Source organism: Porites lutea, chromosome 5 (assembly GCF_958299795.1).
Source record: "Porites lutea chromosome 5, jaPorLute2.1, whole genome shotgun sequence".
NCBI lineage: Eukaryota > Metazoa > Cnidaria > Anthozoa > Scleractinia > Poritidae > Porites > Porites lutea.
The window spans coordinates 16,020,059-16,037,046 of NC_133205.1; the positions used below are offsets into that span (position 1 = coordinate 16,020,059).

Below are 16,988 nucleotides of genomic sequence, written 5' to 3' on the forward strand. Positions count from 1 at the left end.
AAAAAACTGGGAAAGGTAACGGCGCCATGTTACTTTTAAGTTCTGGTTTGTCCATCTTAAAACTCCCAAAACAGCAATGACGTAAGTAACACTGCGGGTTCACACGTGCTCATAACGGAGACACGTTTTGTGAATGGTTCAGGTAACGTGAATACTGAGAAAACAGTCCCAGGGCACAACGTTAAAACATTTGGCAAAAGTCTTATTTTGTTTCACTGATTTGATGCGAATCACATGAGCGCTAAAAAATTCAGACCGGAAGACTGAAGGCAGGTCACGTACCCGTCGACACGAGTAGGCTCCTGCTCATTCAGGCTGAAAAGAGTAATTTTTTCTGTTCAGTCTAAAGCACTCGACCTAAACACAGATCGACCCAATTGACTGTGAAAACCTAAAGAAACCAGTCTACTGACTTGATCTGACATTTCTGAGTTCCAAAACTCCTGCTTCCAAAACTGGGCCAAGTGCAAAACCATTCTTGTGAAAATGAGTTTTATTTGCATGAGAATAAAAAAATAATTTTCAGATCAATGGACTTATACTTAGTCTGTGATCAAGACTCCGCCTGTCCACCCGTTCCTCCCCTAATCTAAAGTGAACACAAAATGTTGGATTATGGGCATGGGTTAGGTAGTCATGCAGTTTCCAAGCGTGATCACCCCACCTCTTTGCGCAGCTATCTCTTCCTTAATTTTCAAAAAATCACTTTCAAACTTGGTAATTCTACTGATTCTTTTGTTTTTCTTTCCAGCCGTGTTCTTCAGATTTTTGCCAACTGGTCCCAGTCATAATTACCTTAGCTCCAGAGGCCTGCTTTCGAAATAGATGAATTAGCCTACGAGCAGGCTCATTTTGCGACTTTTATCCAAATCTTGCTGTTTTAACAAAGACCAATGAACTGCGAGACAAAACAGTAAAGAATGAGTATTCCCGAAATTTTGAACGGACAAGCCGTTCTTCGAGGGATTAACTGAAGAAACGGAAAGTCGTTACAGAGTATGATAGTTTAAAAAGTGGTACAGCGAGTAAATTTAAATTTGAAATTTAAATTCAAAATGAATAGGCCGATAGGAATAGACTAAAAGAAATAAAATGAAATAAGTTTATAATGACAAGAAAGTTAAAATAAGGAGAAAATATATCATGATCGCATGATATAAAAATATGTATAGCATAATCCACAAAAATAGATGTAACAAGTGTTAAAAAACAGAATAATAAAATAATAATAGAAATAATGATAATAAAAAGGAAGAAAGAAATAATAATAATAATAAACTCAAATTAAACGGTCGTCCTCTCTGTTCATGCTAAGCCCGGGGGGACTCCTCATATGAAAGGGTTGGGGATGATCCTCGTCGTCTCCTTTAGGGGTGTAAATTTCGGATTTTGGTCTCACTTAGGGTGTTCTGGGCAAAACGCCATCATATTTAGCCGTGAGGGTCTCGTTTAGGGTTGCACGAGAAAAATATGAAAATATATATTTGATATGTTTATTTTTAATTCGTTTTATTCACTCCATTCATTCAATCCAAGTTTTCTCATTTGTCTGTGTTTTAACATGGTCTCTTTTAGGGGTCAAAAAAAGCTTGGGCCACGCCCAAATCGGTCTCTTTCATGTTTCAGGGGTTTTTAAATTAAAATTAAGATTAAAAATTTCTGACGAGCATCCCCACCCTTTTCATATGCAGAGTCTCTCCCCCCGCCGCCCCTGCGGGATGCTAAGTGCCTGCATGGTTTTTGCTTTTTCTGTATAGAATTGTTCGCGAACTCTTCGTGAGGAGCCTATCACCTGTCTGCGTACAGATTCTCTGTCACTTTCCGAGTTCGGGGAGTCCGCCAGGCTAATGAGTTAACCGGATCAGGAATTAGGAAAACAAAAAGAACTTCTGGCACCTAGAATATAGGGTTAGACGAGGTTATATATTTCACCTATCCCACGATGCTCTGCCGCTATTTTCAAACAGCTGTATTCAACTTCCGGTCAGTTTTCCTCTTGGTCTTTTAATACCATATTTGGCTCTTTTCTGTGACGTCTAATATAATTGAGTGCATTGAGTGGAAGTCTGGGACTGGTAAATACACAACAAAACTTCTTTAGTGAAAAGAGAGTCGATGAAAAAGTTCACCTAGTTTGGAGTTAAATTTCAGGTTCTTTCCCGTTGAGTAGCCTTTATTGCTGCAGAACAGTTTTTAAGGTAAATGGCCACGCATCCAGTGTCATCGGCCGTGCGGGCGTTGCAGCTAGAACTAAGGAAACTCACCGAAGAACCAGTGGAAGGCTTTACCGTCAATGTGCCAGACGAGTCCAATCTTTTTGAATGGGACGTAGCGATTTTTGGCCCACCTGGTACTTTGTACGAAGGAGGTTACTTCAAAGTGAGTTGTGTTTTGTAACAGAGCAGAAATTCTACGTGATGAAGCTAAGCGTTACTAAGGGTAAATTTACATTTCGTTTTGTTTTAGGCGCACATGTCGTTTCCCTCTGGATACCCCTATTCGCCACCTACTTTTCGCTTCCTTACCAAAATGTGGCATCCTAACATATACGAGGTAAGAATTATGTAGATCTGGTATTAATTCCTTTAGAATTTTCTTCTGTAACGTCCTGGTGACTAATGACTGTTTGCTGATTCTTTAGTCCGGCGATGTCTGTATTTCAATTCTACATCCTCCTGTCGATGATCCACAAAGTGGCGAATTACCTTCCGAACGGTGGAACCCCACACAGAACGTTAGGTGCGTGCGTATATTTAACCTACAGTACTCACTCTTTCCTTTTATATCCTGTGTAAGATTTATCGTCATCTTGATTTCAAAGAATTGATCTTTTATACTGAAAGTTCTAAACAGTATCAAACAATATGATTGTCCGCCATTTTTTTTTTTATTATTCGAAACTCACATTGTCATTTTTTTTTTTGTCATTCGGCCCTAACCCCTAAGCCTTTATACTAACATTGTGGTCAGGGTTAGTGAGATAGTTCACGTCCAACCAAAAGAGTTAGTTTTTGCTTAGCTTTTAATCAGATCCCTTCGTTGGGTTAATTTTTTCTTCAGAGATAATTTGTCGGCATATTTTCGTGTCACACAGTCGAAACGTGGTTGTCCTTGCGTGCGTTGTCGTTCGCGAGTTGTCAAGTCGAACAAATTCGAGAAACTTACACTGTACTATACAACTGTGCTTTTAGCTCAAAGATCTATCCATGTTTTATTAGAAATCTTTGATATATCCTAAGTCTAACGGATCTATGATCGTATGTTATAGAAACTGAAGATAATGTAGGATCTATTTTTAGTTTTTTGGACAATTACCAGTTCTGGATTTTATTTAATTCTGTGGTTTACTGGTATTGTATTGTGAAGTTTGACAGAAGTTGACAATAACTGTTGTAGTCTCATAAACAATCACTGTTTCTTGTACGAATGATACTTGTTTCCTTTGCTTGATTTTAACTTAGGTATTTTCATACCTGCCAAATTACATCAATATAATTTCCCAAATTAGAAAAACCTTGGTGCTATGTCTGAAAAATAAAGGCAAAGGAAGAAGAAAAAAAGAAGAAGCTTAAAATGAATATCATTGTTTTAGCTATTTGCATTTAAACATACAGTGATATATTCATGTTTTCTCAGAGTCGTCATCCGGGCAAGTAAGCCTGTGGCATACTTGCCCGGTTACAATTTGGGTTGCCCAGACAGAAGTGCAGAATTATATAAAATGGTGAAAAAATAATGTGCAACTTTAACATTTTCTGATAAGCATGTTATTTCCTTCATAATATTACCAAGAAAGGGTTTTAGCTAAACTGTACAACAGGCTACAGGCCCAGGCTAAACACAGTTTATTTACGTTTTACAAGTACCGACTTATGATTTCATTGCAGACAAAAGCTGCTTGTTATTCACCATTATTCTTAAAGATTTAAGTGGATGAGAAGTTATCAGAACTTAGGGAAAATTTATAAAATCATTTAAGAAGTATTGAAAAGAGTTTTTGGTTGAGCAAAACTTCACTTGTCCGAAGGGCGACTTTTGAAGTACGAGATTGTAGTCGTCTGGAATGACTGGACTACTGGGAATATGGATCCCTGTGATATCATATGTATAAGAACAAATTTCATTAACTAAATCTGTGAAAATTAGGTTTGAGATGTTAGACAAAAAATATCAACTTTGATAACCTTGAATCAAGTTCCTCTTTTTCATTCATACCCCAAAATTGCATATTTGAACAGTTTTTGTACATTGTTCAGTTTGAAGTTATGTATCACAAGGGTTTTGTGGAACCTTGTACCTTTTTGTTTCTCTGTTTGAGGCCCAGGTAATTAAGGGTTATTGGGATTTAGGATATCTGGGGAAAAAAGAAACTGGGAATGTAATGCTCATAGGGAAAAAACAGGATGTAGGTTATTAAGAAACATATTTTGTAGTTTTTGAGTGATAAAGTGGGTCCATGTTTAATGTGAAAGGTGAACTTGGTTTAAGTGAAAAATGGGATAAACCAAATTTAACTTATTGGTGATATTTAGTTCAGTCAAAAATACATGTATTGGTCCCTTAAACCTTTCTTTGAAGAACTTTCTGCCCCCTTGACGAGGGACTCCCTATAAAAGTGACAGGAAATTGTACTTGTGAACCCATAAAGGTTTATACCACCAATGTGTGTGTGGTTCAGGCTTTATTTGACCCCTAAAGGAGACCGTACTCTAACACATTATGGCAGCAGTTGACGCACAGCCCTACAAGGCAATACATTCATATCTTCAATGGCTTTTCCATCTTGAACAGGACTCTTTTGTTACTAATCAAAAAAAGCAGATATGTCATTAGCAGTTGCTGTTATAGGGAGGCATTGAAATTATGAAATTGGTTATTGGATAGTAAGGCTATGAATTAAGAATTCTGGACATGCAGACCTCCCCCCTCCTACGCCCCCCAGATCCCCCGTATATCTTATGCATACTTAATTTCGCGGGTCTTACATTTTGGGTTTTTTTCGCGATTGCAAAAAAATGGCCAATATAAAGACCTGTGAAAATAAATCCTTGCGAAATTAAAGCACACAAAATGAAACTAACATACAGGAAATTCAAATCACAGAAAAAACAATATATGAACTTGAAATTTCAACATCATAATATACAGGATTTGTATCGACAATATAATTTGAAGTAACTTGGTTACGTGTGAACTGGTAATCTCCATTTTGTATCTTCAGAGTAAACATGAGAGGACACAGAGGCTTTTACTGGAAGTACCATCCCACGCAGGGATGTTTTCTCCGCGGGCAGCTAATCCGACTTAATCCCATTTAATATGTCGCGCTCCTCCAAAGTGCGAAAATTTTCTTGTCGTGTATTAGATTTCAGATACATTTTCTTAATCTTCATTTCGCGCCAGAATAAATTAGTTTGCGCGCAAAGGGCTCCTAAAAAAATCACAAGGTTTGTCCCACTTCGAGTCCACCTTCTGGAGATACGCCGGCTTGGTAGCTGGAATACATTGCCGAGGCGAAGATCTGGCATTTTTTCCTCCTTGTCGTATTTTCTTCACGACAAATGTCTATATTAATATTTGTAGTGAGAATGCAGCGCATATCGGTGGATTTTACTTCATGCAGCTTGCTACTTCTGAAAGAAGAGTGCCGGATTTCAATGTTTTGTTCATGTTTATTAGTGTTAGCAAATGTAAGGTAAATGAACCGACCACTGTAAGGTAAGAATTGAAGTTTTAAATTTGTCACTCGGCGAAAAATCATGGAATTGGAAATTTCGTGAAACTCGTGAGTATTACCTCTGTTACCTAATGTCATGCGATGACTCCTCGCTTTTTCGATGTGTAACACAGATACAAGCGATAAATTTCTTTCGCAAAGTGAAGTATAATTTACTTAACGAGACCATTTGACGAATATTTCTCGTTGTATGCTTTATTCATATTTGCTTGGCTTATTCAGGCTACATGCCAGGAGTTTGATCACAATGTTTGTGTGCTATAATTATGCTGATAAGTTTTTGCACCTTTATATTGGGCAAGCCAAACGTTTGCTCTAGCAAAACACTCTTCTATTATGGAGGAACTTTTAACGTCTTTCGGGGCCCTAATATGGTGTCAAATTTTTAGGGGAAACAAAGCTTGATTTTTGGCCAAACAGACTATAGCTTTTTTGTCTTTGAAGAGAGCGCGAAACGTCCGTGAGTACAGTGTAAGCCAGTGATTCTTTAGGTAGAGCTAACAAACATAGGCTGCACTTTAGGTGGCACACCCATGGGTGCAGTGTAACCCAGTGATTCTTTAGGTAGAGCCAACAAACATAGGCTGCACTTTAGGTGGCACACCCATGGGTGCAGTGTATTAAACCTAGTGATTCTTTAGGTGGAGCTAACAAACATAGGCTGCACTTTAGGTGGCACACCCATGGGTGCAGTGTAACCCAGTGATTCTTTAGGCAGAGCTAACAAACATAGGCTGCACTTTAGGTGGCACACCCATGGGTGCAGTGTAACCCAGTGATTCTTTAGGTAGAGCTTACAAACATAGGCTGCACTTTAGGTGGACCACCCATGGGTGCAGTGTAACCCAGTGATTCTTTAGGCAGAGCTAACAAACATAAGCTGCACTTTAGGTGGCACACCCATGGGTGCAGTGTAACCAAGTGATTCTTTAGGTAGAGCTAACAAACATAGGCTACACTTTAGGTGGCACACCCACTGGTGCAGTGTAACCCAGTGATTCTTTAGGCAGAGCTTACAAACATAGGCTGCACTTTAGGTGGCACACCCATGGGTGCAGTGTAACCCAGTGATTCTTTAGGTAGAGCTTACAAACATAGGCTGCACTTTAGGTGGACCACCCATGGGTGCAGTGTAACCCAGTGATTCTTTAGGCAGAGCTAACAAACATAAGCTGCACTTTAGGTGGCACACCCATGGGTGCAGTGTAACCAAGTGATTCTTTAGGTAGAGCTAACAAACATAGGCTACACTTTAGGTGGCACACCCACTGGTGCAGTGTAACCCAGTGATTCTTTAGGCAGAGCTTACAAACATAGGCTGCACTTTAGGTGGCACACCCATGGGTGCAGTGTAACCCAGTGATTCTTTAGGTAGAGCTAACAAACATAGGCTGCACTTTAGGTGGCACACCCATGGGTGCAGTGTAATTAAGTGATTTTTAGGCAGAGCTTACAAACATAGACTATACAGGTGTACATCAGATGGTAACAAGTTTTCCAGTTATCCATGGCACTTTGACTATTTTATTATCGCGCTTGTTTTGACGTACAATTGATAGTCAGGAGAAGTCGTATTGTCTAAAACCATAGCAAAAGACAAATTTACACACATCACAGCGTTAAGGTAAGGTAATACCCGGTATTTCCTTCAGGTACATTTACATTTTCTGTTAGGTTATAAGCGATTAAATCGCATGCAGCGACGAACAAAACGCGAAGCCGTCAGATATTCTAGAACCGTGTTATTTACAGTGCTGTGCATTATTATTGCTTAACTAACTAACTACGCGCTGATGGAAATAAGTTTCGGCCGCTTTAAATTTTAAAACAATTCATTGGTACTGTATAGTCATAATATTGGAGCGGAAAGTTAGCACGCGAGCAGGGCGATTCTGCTGTGGTTTCTGTAATGTAGAAGATATTACGGCATTGAGGCTCCCGCGTTCCGTTCTGGAAATCACAACTACATGTGGGATGAAATGTATTCTGCGTGCAGACGTCTCCTTTTCCAGGTTAGGTTAAATAAACCGTACCACAGTTTGTTTGACAAAGCTCCTGCGAGACGGTTTCTTGGTGATTTTATTAATTTTTCTGATCCATTTTTTTTCAGCTCTATTTTCGTGGCTTTTGCAATACAAACTAAATTCATTTTTAGTTGTGATGGCATTACACTGCTTAATCATGATGGCTTTGGAAGAAACTGAATATATTGCGCTTCATGATTTCGCAAAATCGCTGCGGGAATTAAAAAATATTTTCTTCCAAAAAAGCGTTTTCATGCTTCTTTCTCTAGTCAATTATCTTGTTTGTCTTGTTTTCTAAAGGTCCTTGAGAACAGAATAAGACAATATTTTATTACCTACAACCTAAAAACCTGATTTTTGACCAGATCGAAACAAAACTGACCTCTGAAATGGAAGAAGAAAAGCCTTCTATTTGTGCCAGTTCGGCCTGCCGACGCGATCGTGTCTGTTTTGCTTTCATACGATAACATTTTCCTGACAGAAGGTGTCGGGAGAAACACCTCGCGCTGATCATACGTGACAAAATCCGCCGCGCCTAAGCTAATTAAGAAAAGTCTCCTCGAAAGCCCCATACAATTCCTTATAACAAAATTATAAGGAATTGTATGGAGCTCTCCGGGATACTTACAGTGCAAGCCCTGTGTGTCTTCTCATGTAAGTTTAATTTGTTTTTCCAGTTTAACTAGAAATTTGAAAACTTTCAAACTGTTTTAGAACATAAAATGAATTTGAGAATGCTTAAATCATGAAATTTAATGCCCTCTCCTCATATTGGCATGTTGAAATCAAGAAAACAAAAATAAAAAATCGTGAAATTAAGTAGCAATAATATACCATTTAGCAGACAACCAATTATATATCTTTGAAATGTTTCCAAAATCAGATCTAATATACCAGTACATTTACCGTTAGGTAGTAACAGCCTGGACATGTAGTTTTGGTCAACTCATGAATAAGATATGCGATTATTACATTATTTAACCTGTAACCTAATGTAGTGTAGTTATGCCAATTGAAAATATCAATAGTCAATAATAGTTTTTATCAGAACTAATGTAGAATGAGACATAATTTTTGTAAGTAATTTACTTATCACTGGTTGAATAATTAAAAATCATTAATTAAAACAGGTACATTGCAATGTTTTTTGAGTCATGAGACACAACGTTAACTTGAAAAATTTATAAATGGCTAATTTCACACTAGGCAGGGATTATCCATCAGACAGATAATCTGACTTCTAAGTCTATCAAAGTAGATTGATAAACATCAGTCAGATTATTCATCCAAAATGAACACTGTCCCGTTTTCACATTAAGACTGATTTTACATCTGCTAACAGATTATCCAATGTAAAATTAGTCTCAAAAGGATTATCTGTCTCGAGTGTGAAATGTCAAGTTCCAAAGTGAACGTTTCACTGAAACACTAGCTATAAAAGGTTAGACATACTAGACTGGAAAAGTGGGTCCGGCTTAACAAGTAATACAAGTCAAATATATTTATGTTTAATAAAAAGAGTCAAGTCTAATATAAAAGCTATATATTTTATACAATTTCTAAAAATTTTGGGTCGATGACTAAGAGAAACTCAATCTGTTTCAGCAATGAAATCTTTTTCCTCATCTATGTGCAAGTTTGAGCACATCCTCAATTTCTCTACATCAAAAGATGCAGTATCCATTGTTTAGTATAAAATCATGAAAGTCAATACCCATATACGGAATACTTCATTTATGGATTTCAGTTATTCTTAAAGCTGGTTTTCATTAGAAAACAGAGCCAGGGATTGGTTTGTTATCACAGTCATACATGTAATACTGCTCATTATTGACCTAGTAAACAAATAATGAAGTCTAAGGCTCATCAAAAATAAAATTTGGAGTCATAGGAAACAGACGGTCTTCATTTCCTTTTGATACCACTGAGTACTTCTTATCTAGACTTGATAAACTGGATTATCAGATTGTCTGTTTGTGAGAGTTATTTTGTTTTCATTAGAAATTAAATGATATCTGTCATAATATCATGGGTGACAAATTACTCCTTTATTTTGGCACAAAATTTCAGTGTTAATTTATAATTTCTCATGTGGAATTATAAAACTGCATAGCAACCTTCTGTACATGTCATTGCCAAGATGGAAGCAAAATTTTAAAATGTTATGAATGAAGATGTCAGGGCGTTTAAAGACACTGTAGAAAACCTAAACACATGATAGAGCACATCAAGAAGGATTCTGTTAGGTATTTTGTCGATTAAGCTCTAAAGTTTTCACTGCGTGAAGTTCTCGATTGATAATCAATTTGATATGAACATGCCAAAAACCTACTACCATTGTGAGCATAATTTGTTATCCATGATATTAATAGGTAATCAAATGGTTTACTTGTGAAATTAGGGAATAATATTCCCTTGCCTAAAGGTTAGGAATTTATTCACTTGTCACCATTTTGATTACACAAACTAATAAAGCAGAATGGGAATCTCCACCTACAACTGCATCAGTTTGATTCTCACCAGGTCATCTAGCAGAAGTTGTTCTTGCTAGTTCAAGTGTTAACACTCCACTGGTGCCTTTCAACAGCTATGCCAGCAAGCCAGAGGCAAACAAGTAACTGGTTTGTTTCTGGCCGGTTGGCATTCAGTCTGTGTGAGGGTTACTCTTGTAAACTTATTCATCATGGCATGTTTATCATAGGCTTGCTTATGGTTGGTATCATTTTAATTCTATTGGTTACATAATTTTGGCTTATTGGCATATACATTTGACCTGTCAAAGGTGTTGGAGTATATGCAAGTTGAATTCATAATTTTGAAAATACTGATTAACTTGACTAATCAGTCCAATTTTTGGCTACTGGTAAGCAATATCTGAGAGAAAATCAGTCATCAAAATTTCTGGCAGCAGAAACTTTAATGAACCCAACATTTTCTTGAAACTTTTTAGGTTTTAACACAAAATTGCTCCAAAAGTATCTGGTACAGTGTGTGTATCATTCTCAGATTTCAGAGGCAGTTAATTCTACAGTCAGACCTTTATAAGTGTACCCATATAAGCTATCACCCTCTATTAAACAGTCATTTCCCAAAGCCCTAAGAATGTTTGCATAGAAGGCTAATAGCCCCGGTTATAGTTTGAACTGTTTAAACTGTTTATTAACAATTACAAATTTTACAAGCAAGCGATATCCACTGCTTGCAGAACTTGGCAGATTAGCTAGTTGAGGCAAGCAGTGGTTACACGTATTTTATATATGTATACAAATAGCTGACAAGCAAGACTAGAGGAAAAAAAGCAAAAAATGGTAAATAAATAAATAAATATCAATTCAATTCAATTAACTTTACAATTATATATATTGCAAATATAAGAAGCGGAGTTATCAGGAAATTTTTGCTATCAAGTCGGGTAAATCAATATAATCATTTTCTTCTGAAAGTATTCGGAGTAAAATGTCGTGGACAATGATTTTAAAGTTATTTTTGGACATTTGATGCATTTCACACGGCAAACTATTCCATATTATTTTTTACACCATATCTTGAAAAAGGCTTAGTTTGTTTGTCTAACCTTGAGTGTTTAACAAAAAGTCACCTCTTGAAGATGATCTTGTATTATATGAATGAGTATTAGATTGGGAAGCAAATAAGTTAGATAATTATGTTAGTAGGTGTTAAACTGTTAGATATATCATGCATTAGAATAACAACAGATTTAAAGTAGAGTAGATCTAAAGGAAGAAAGTTAGAGGAGAGAAAATAAGGTACTGCATGAGAATTTTAGTCACCAAAGAACACCAGGGCCAGATGACTGTAGTTAAGAACAAAATCCTCTTCCATCACCACGATCTTAGCATCATCCAGTGTGAACTTGTGGCCAGAGGTGTTGGCAAATACCTGAATGGTTCCATCTGCAAATATGTGACCTTTGCACTTGCCATCTTGAATAGCAAAATACATCAAGAGAAAAATTTTCCCCATGTTTCTGTGGAATAAATACTCATTTAAAATTAATATGGATCCAGATGTAAAAACCGTCATGCAAAAATCCACTTTCATGCTGTTATATTCTTGTTTTTAGGACTATCCTTTTGAGTGTGATTTCCTTGTTAAATGAACCTAACACATTTTCACCTGCCAATGTGGACGCTTCAGTGATGTTCAGAAAATGGAGAGACTCAAAAGGAAAAGACAATGAATACGAAAAAATTGTCAAGTGAGTTATGTGCTTATTTCAAATTCTTCTTCTACTCATTTCAAGGCTGTGCTCTAAGAAACATTGAAGGTAGCCCAGTGCTCTGAAACTGTGAAATCCAGGGTGCCCAGTGTATAATTTCTAAGAAAAAGGCTAAGATTTTCTTCTTGCCAAGGAACAAATGTTAGGTGCCAGCTGCCACCAAGTGCTGCTAGAGCACAGCTTTCATTTAGTAAACTGGCAGTGTATCCCAAGAAATTGCAGTTTTCAAGGACCAAACTAGTACCATTAAAGAATACAGTCAACCTGCTTTCAAATAAAAGGTCACACAATAGCTTTTTATAGTTACTTATCGCAGTAAAAATTGCTGCTGAATACAAACACTAATTACTCATTGATACAGGGTTACCATTAGCCTGGACCTGTTGTAAACTATTCACAAGTAGTCAAGACGGAATCCACTTGGAAATTGAGTAATTTTAATTCTCAGCGGACAAAAACCTTGTACCAGAATAATTTAAAGAATATAGCATTCTTTTTTACATTTTTTAAAGGCCTTAAGATGGAATTAGTCATCCGTAATAACACCAAAGAAAATTTCTCATGGGAGTCCGAGAAAATAAATTTCAAATTTCACAAGAATTGTGAAAACACAGGTAAATCTCTGTAAATTTCATGTGAAAGATGTAATTTTGTGAAATTTGACATTATTTTCTTGGGCTCCCCCAAAAGAAATTTTCTTTGGTGTTGTTACAGATGATTTATTACATCTTTAGGTCTTGAAAAATGTAAAAAAGAATGCAATATGTTTTTGATTATTCTGTACAAGATTTTTGTCCACTGAAAATTACAATTACTCAATTTCGTGGTGGATTCCGTCTTAATACCAGCAGGAATGTGCCTGAAATATGAAAATGAATAATAGAAAGAGTTTTAAAAAGGTCATCTTCTGATTTGAGGAGGGCAAACCTGTAAAAATGAATCTTCACTGCCTGTATTCCGGGGTCATGGCGAACTGCAAAATGAGCTAATGAGGAACTGAACACACAGGTGTAGTGAGAACATCCTTGGCTTACATGCCTCTAAGCAAGTGAAACTGTTGAAAAGTTGATTCATTATCTTTGTCTAGACAACCTGGTTTTGACGGGAGAACTGTTCATTAGGTGTTCTCTTTTTAATTCTGCACCTCAACAAATGTATGGATCATTAATCCGAAAATGTCAGATTTGATATAGTGAAACCTGGTAATCGAAGAACGGATTCTTTAAATTTTACGTTAAGTTAGCGAACAAACACCTGTTCTGTTTTTGGATTCAAATTTCCGGATTTTATTTTTCCCAAAGAAAGCGACCAAGTCAAGATTGGCCACTGGTTGGCTACTGCTTTTAGTACCCTGAGGTGAATAAGCTTCCTTTTAGAGTTTTGTTACCATGGAAACATTAACATTTGTTACCAAGTACATTGCACAAACTTTGGTGTTATTTCCAATTTTTTAGAAAACAAGTTTCACGTACCAAACTTGAAGCTGAAAAAGAAAACATAAAAGTTCCCACGACAGTGGAAGATTACTGTGTAAAATCTAGACCGTCGCGATCCGAACCCGAGGATTTTACAGATTTCTACGACGATGATTATGCCGATGACGTAGATGACGACGATGACGACGACGATTGTATGGATTATAGCGAGGATTCTGGGAACGAAGAGACGTGATATGGCAACTGGTCGAGGACTGGAACTTTGCCGCGATGTATATTTTGTACCTTTGTGTAACATAACACCTTTTCCCATGGCAAAAAAGAGCGAGCTCCTTTTGCCTAGCAAAACCTCTGGCTTAAAAAACTGGAGAAAACTCTTTTCTTTTGTAAAAATATTGCTTGCTCTGCGCGGGTGCAAAGACTTCAGGAGCTTATCAGGCGAACCCCCTAAAAAATGTCAGCGGCAGGCGTCTTTCGCATCACGCAAGGCTTTGTGGGTATGGTTTATGTCGAATGGCTCGTTCACACAACTATTTCAAGAAGACTGAAGAATTTTACTATCATACTGTGAAGTTGCCATTACCGATTGGAATTCGTCTGATAGATCTGTAGCCTTTCAATGTTCGTGGGTGGTATCTGTGTTGAATGTCATAAATAAATTAACAATACTAATTCCAATTCACTGTCTACTAGTTTTTCTTTTGCAGCGCCTTCAGAAACTATTGAGTATTTTGCTGGAAATAGGTTAATCGAGTGGGAAAGCTATGTGGCAATTTCGTCTTCCGACTTTCATGCTTTCTTCCTTTTTTCTTTTTTGGGAAAGTAAATTAAAATGTCTAACTCTTGTCTGAAAATTTTCACACACAAAACAATTCAAGACTTGTTAGAAGTTTCTTAATCTGGAAAAGGGACGAAGTGCGCGCGAAATGTAATTTGTTGCCTCACAAGTTTCCTCCACCCTGGTAGGGACTTAGAAACAGCATACATGTATCGCAACCTGCCAGCTTTGGCTCCCACCCACCGCCACCCTCCAGCTTGTACCAGGGGGAGCAAGGGTGGCGCAGTGGTGAGAGCGCTCGCTTCCCACCAATGTGGCCCGGGTTCAAATCCCGGCGTCGACGCCATATGTGGGTTGAGTTTGTTGTTGGTTCTCTCCTTTGCTCAAAGAGGTTTTTCTCCTGGTACTCCGGTTTTCCCCTCTCCTCAAAAACCAACATTTCCACATTCCAATTCGACCAGGAATCAGGTAGACGAAGAACCACTATGTGGATGTGCTACCTGCAAATCGTTATTTATTTATTTATTTATTTATTTACTTGGCTCTAGGGAGGAGTATTTGAAGTCCAATTTTTTCTTGGTAAATGAAGCTAAAGGGTAAAGTGATTTAGGACGAGGTGTTGAGCACATCGCAGTCCGAGTCACAGCTACAGCTGCGTTTCTACACTTTGCCATCAGTGGTTAGTGACCCACTGACCCGTGATCTGTGTGACTGTCGCTTCATGTGAGATCTCTGGGCTGCAATGTGAAGTGACCCGGTGTCTCTTACATCAACTGAGAAAAATTATAGTAAGCTTTTGTTCCGAAATTCATTTGAATTGAGAGTGCTCGGGTTTTTTCCCGCAGCCTTGGTCAATCCACTCCAATGCACGTCGCAAAAATTTAATGTCGGCTGTTTTCTCAGGCTATATTTTCGTGGGTTATCGCAATTTGCCACTTTCACGCTTTTGGCCGAACTGGAACATGCTATTTGCAATTCTGGGAAAGGTTTGAACCCTGGATTCATTTAATAAGTAGGTTGAGTATGATCGTTCGGGTGAAGGTAGTTCTGAATAGGACTGTTATCGTTGACAGTGACTGACGTTTCCTACAACCTGTGCGGTCAAATTGAGTCAAAGTTTCTTGATGGTATTAAGCTATTCTCCATGAGGTCTAACTGCATATATAACGAGCGCGTCTCGGGAACATGCCTGCGTTCTACTAATCCCAGAGTTCTAGGCGATCGTGGTCGATAATGAACCTTTGCCGCTTCTGCCGTTAATGTGGGCAGCGTGGTGTTAAATTTCGCAGTGTGATGGGATTGCCTGCAGAAGGCGCTTTTCGCCCCTCCATCTCCCCTGGTGGCGGTGACCACATCATTAAGCCTAGCTGCATATCTTTCCCAAGGCCGTCGCGGATTCCTCGCGATTCTTATCCCCAGTTTCCACGGTCTCCGCTAGGAACGCCTGGGCCCAGTTGTTCGAAGGCCGATTAGCGCTAACCTAGGGTTAAATTTTAACCCGGGGTCTCTTTTTCTTTTTATCAAAAGCATTTTCTCGGACAATTTTCTCTATTCTTTTTAGAGTAGCCAATCATCAAATTGTTGACAAAAAGAATTAAACTGAATTTGCTTGTTAAGCTTTCATATCTGAATTCAGATTTCGAACTAACACTGGGTTATCTTAACCCAGCTTTGAACAACCCGGCCCTGGTGTAGAATAACATGCATAATTCAGTACTAGTCACGTGATTTCCATCTTGTATAATTTTTTACCATGCGCTCTTTAGCGGCGCTCGCACTAGCACTTGCGCTTGTACTCGGTTTGCATGTTTCGTAGTTCAAGACATTAAACGAGTTAACGTATTATACGAAGGCTTCTCGCTTCCAGGGCCCAGTTGCTCGAAGCATGGTTAGCGTTAACCAGCGTTTAATACCTTGACAACGTATTGGTTAGCTAACCATGCTTTGAGCAACTCAGCCCAGTTCTACTTCACCTGGGACCATGTGCCCCCTTTTGGCGCACATACACGAAAAAAAAAAAAGAAAGAAAAAGAAAAAATTGCATTTCTTGAGTCTCGCTGCTAAAGCAAGCTCCACTAATAAGACGCCATCATGCAAATGGCTTATTGGTTAATGGTTCACATATTCAAGTACTACAGAATCTTGTTAATTAAAAAAAAATACCATTTATTATCCATCATATTTGTGCTCTAGCTAACAACAGATAATTTTAACATACAATTATTCTAATTTTTGTATTAAAAACATCTGACCTTGACGGCCGTATTAAAATTAATTTAAACCACTAGGGCAATTCATTCACAACAAATTAAGAACAAGAGAAAGGAATGGCTGAGCTTTCTTGTCTCCAGGCCTCCCGCAAATGCGCTGAAAGAAAGACGCAGGACATTATGGGAAGGATGCAAAACAGGAGTGAAGTGTATTTTTCCCACGATATCACAGGCACTGTGCGTGCCTAGGGTCGAAGCGGGTGTATTTGTAAACTTCTCTCTTGATGCAAGGTACGGGAATTTAAAGGGACACTATCAGCTTATGCACATGCGCATTAGATACCATTTCTTGGCTGATTTGCAAATTTAAACTGTTTCCTGTGGTCTATTGCTACGGACGACAAGGATGGACATGGACTGAAACTTGAAAAGGTTGGGCCAACGTTTTCAAGTTTTGATGACATGCCTGCAAAAATCACCCCAAAAAATTATCATGGTGAATCCCACGCGTACTTTTTATTTCGGGTTGAGCAAAACGCTTTTCAAAGTGGCAAAACTAGTTT

The 16,988-nt window shown here is 38.1% G+C and overlaps 1 protein-coding gene across 1 annotated transcript; it reads left to right on the top strand.

The window, feature by feature from the left end:
• Window positions 1-2,067: 2,067 nt before the first annotated feature.
• Window positions 2,068-14,115, top strand: LOC140937229 (ubiquitin-conjugating enzyme E2 R2-like). The gene is made up of 5 exons (XM_073386771.1): window positions 2,068-2,379; window positions 2,467-2,553; window positions 2,642-2,739; window positions 11,846-11,980; window positions 13,456-14,115. Exons 1-5 carry the CDS (start codon window positions 2,203-2,205, stop codon window positions 13,670-13,672), a joined length of 714 nt encoding a protein of 237 aa, XP_073242872.1. The 5' UTR covers window positions 2,068-2,202; the 3' UTR covers window positions 13,673-14,115.
• The last annotated feature ends 2,873 nt before the right edge of the window (window positions 14,116-16,988 follow it).

Bases quoted from the DNA above. Each gene is read 5' to 3' on its own strand.
- LOC140937229 (XM_073386771.1), top strand. From the start codon at position 2,203: ATGGCCACGCATCCAGTGTCATCGGCCGTGCGGGCGTTGCAGCTAGAA. The intron at 2,380-2,466 runs GTGAGTTGTGTT...GTTTTGTTTTAG, and splicing joins ACGAAGGAGGTTACTTCAAA to GCGCACATGTCGTTTCCCTC. The intron at 2,740-11,845 runs GTGCGTGCGTAT...TCTTGTTTTTAG, and splicing joins AACCCCACACAGAACGTTAG to GACTATCCTTTTGAGTGTGA.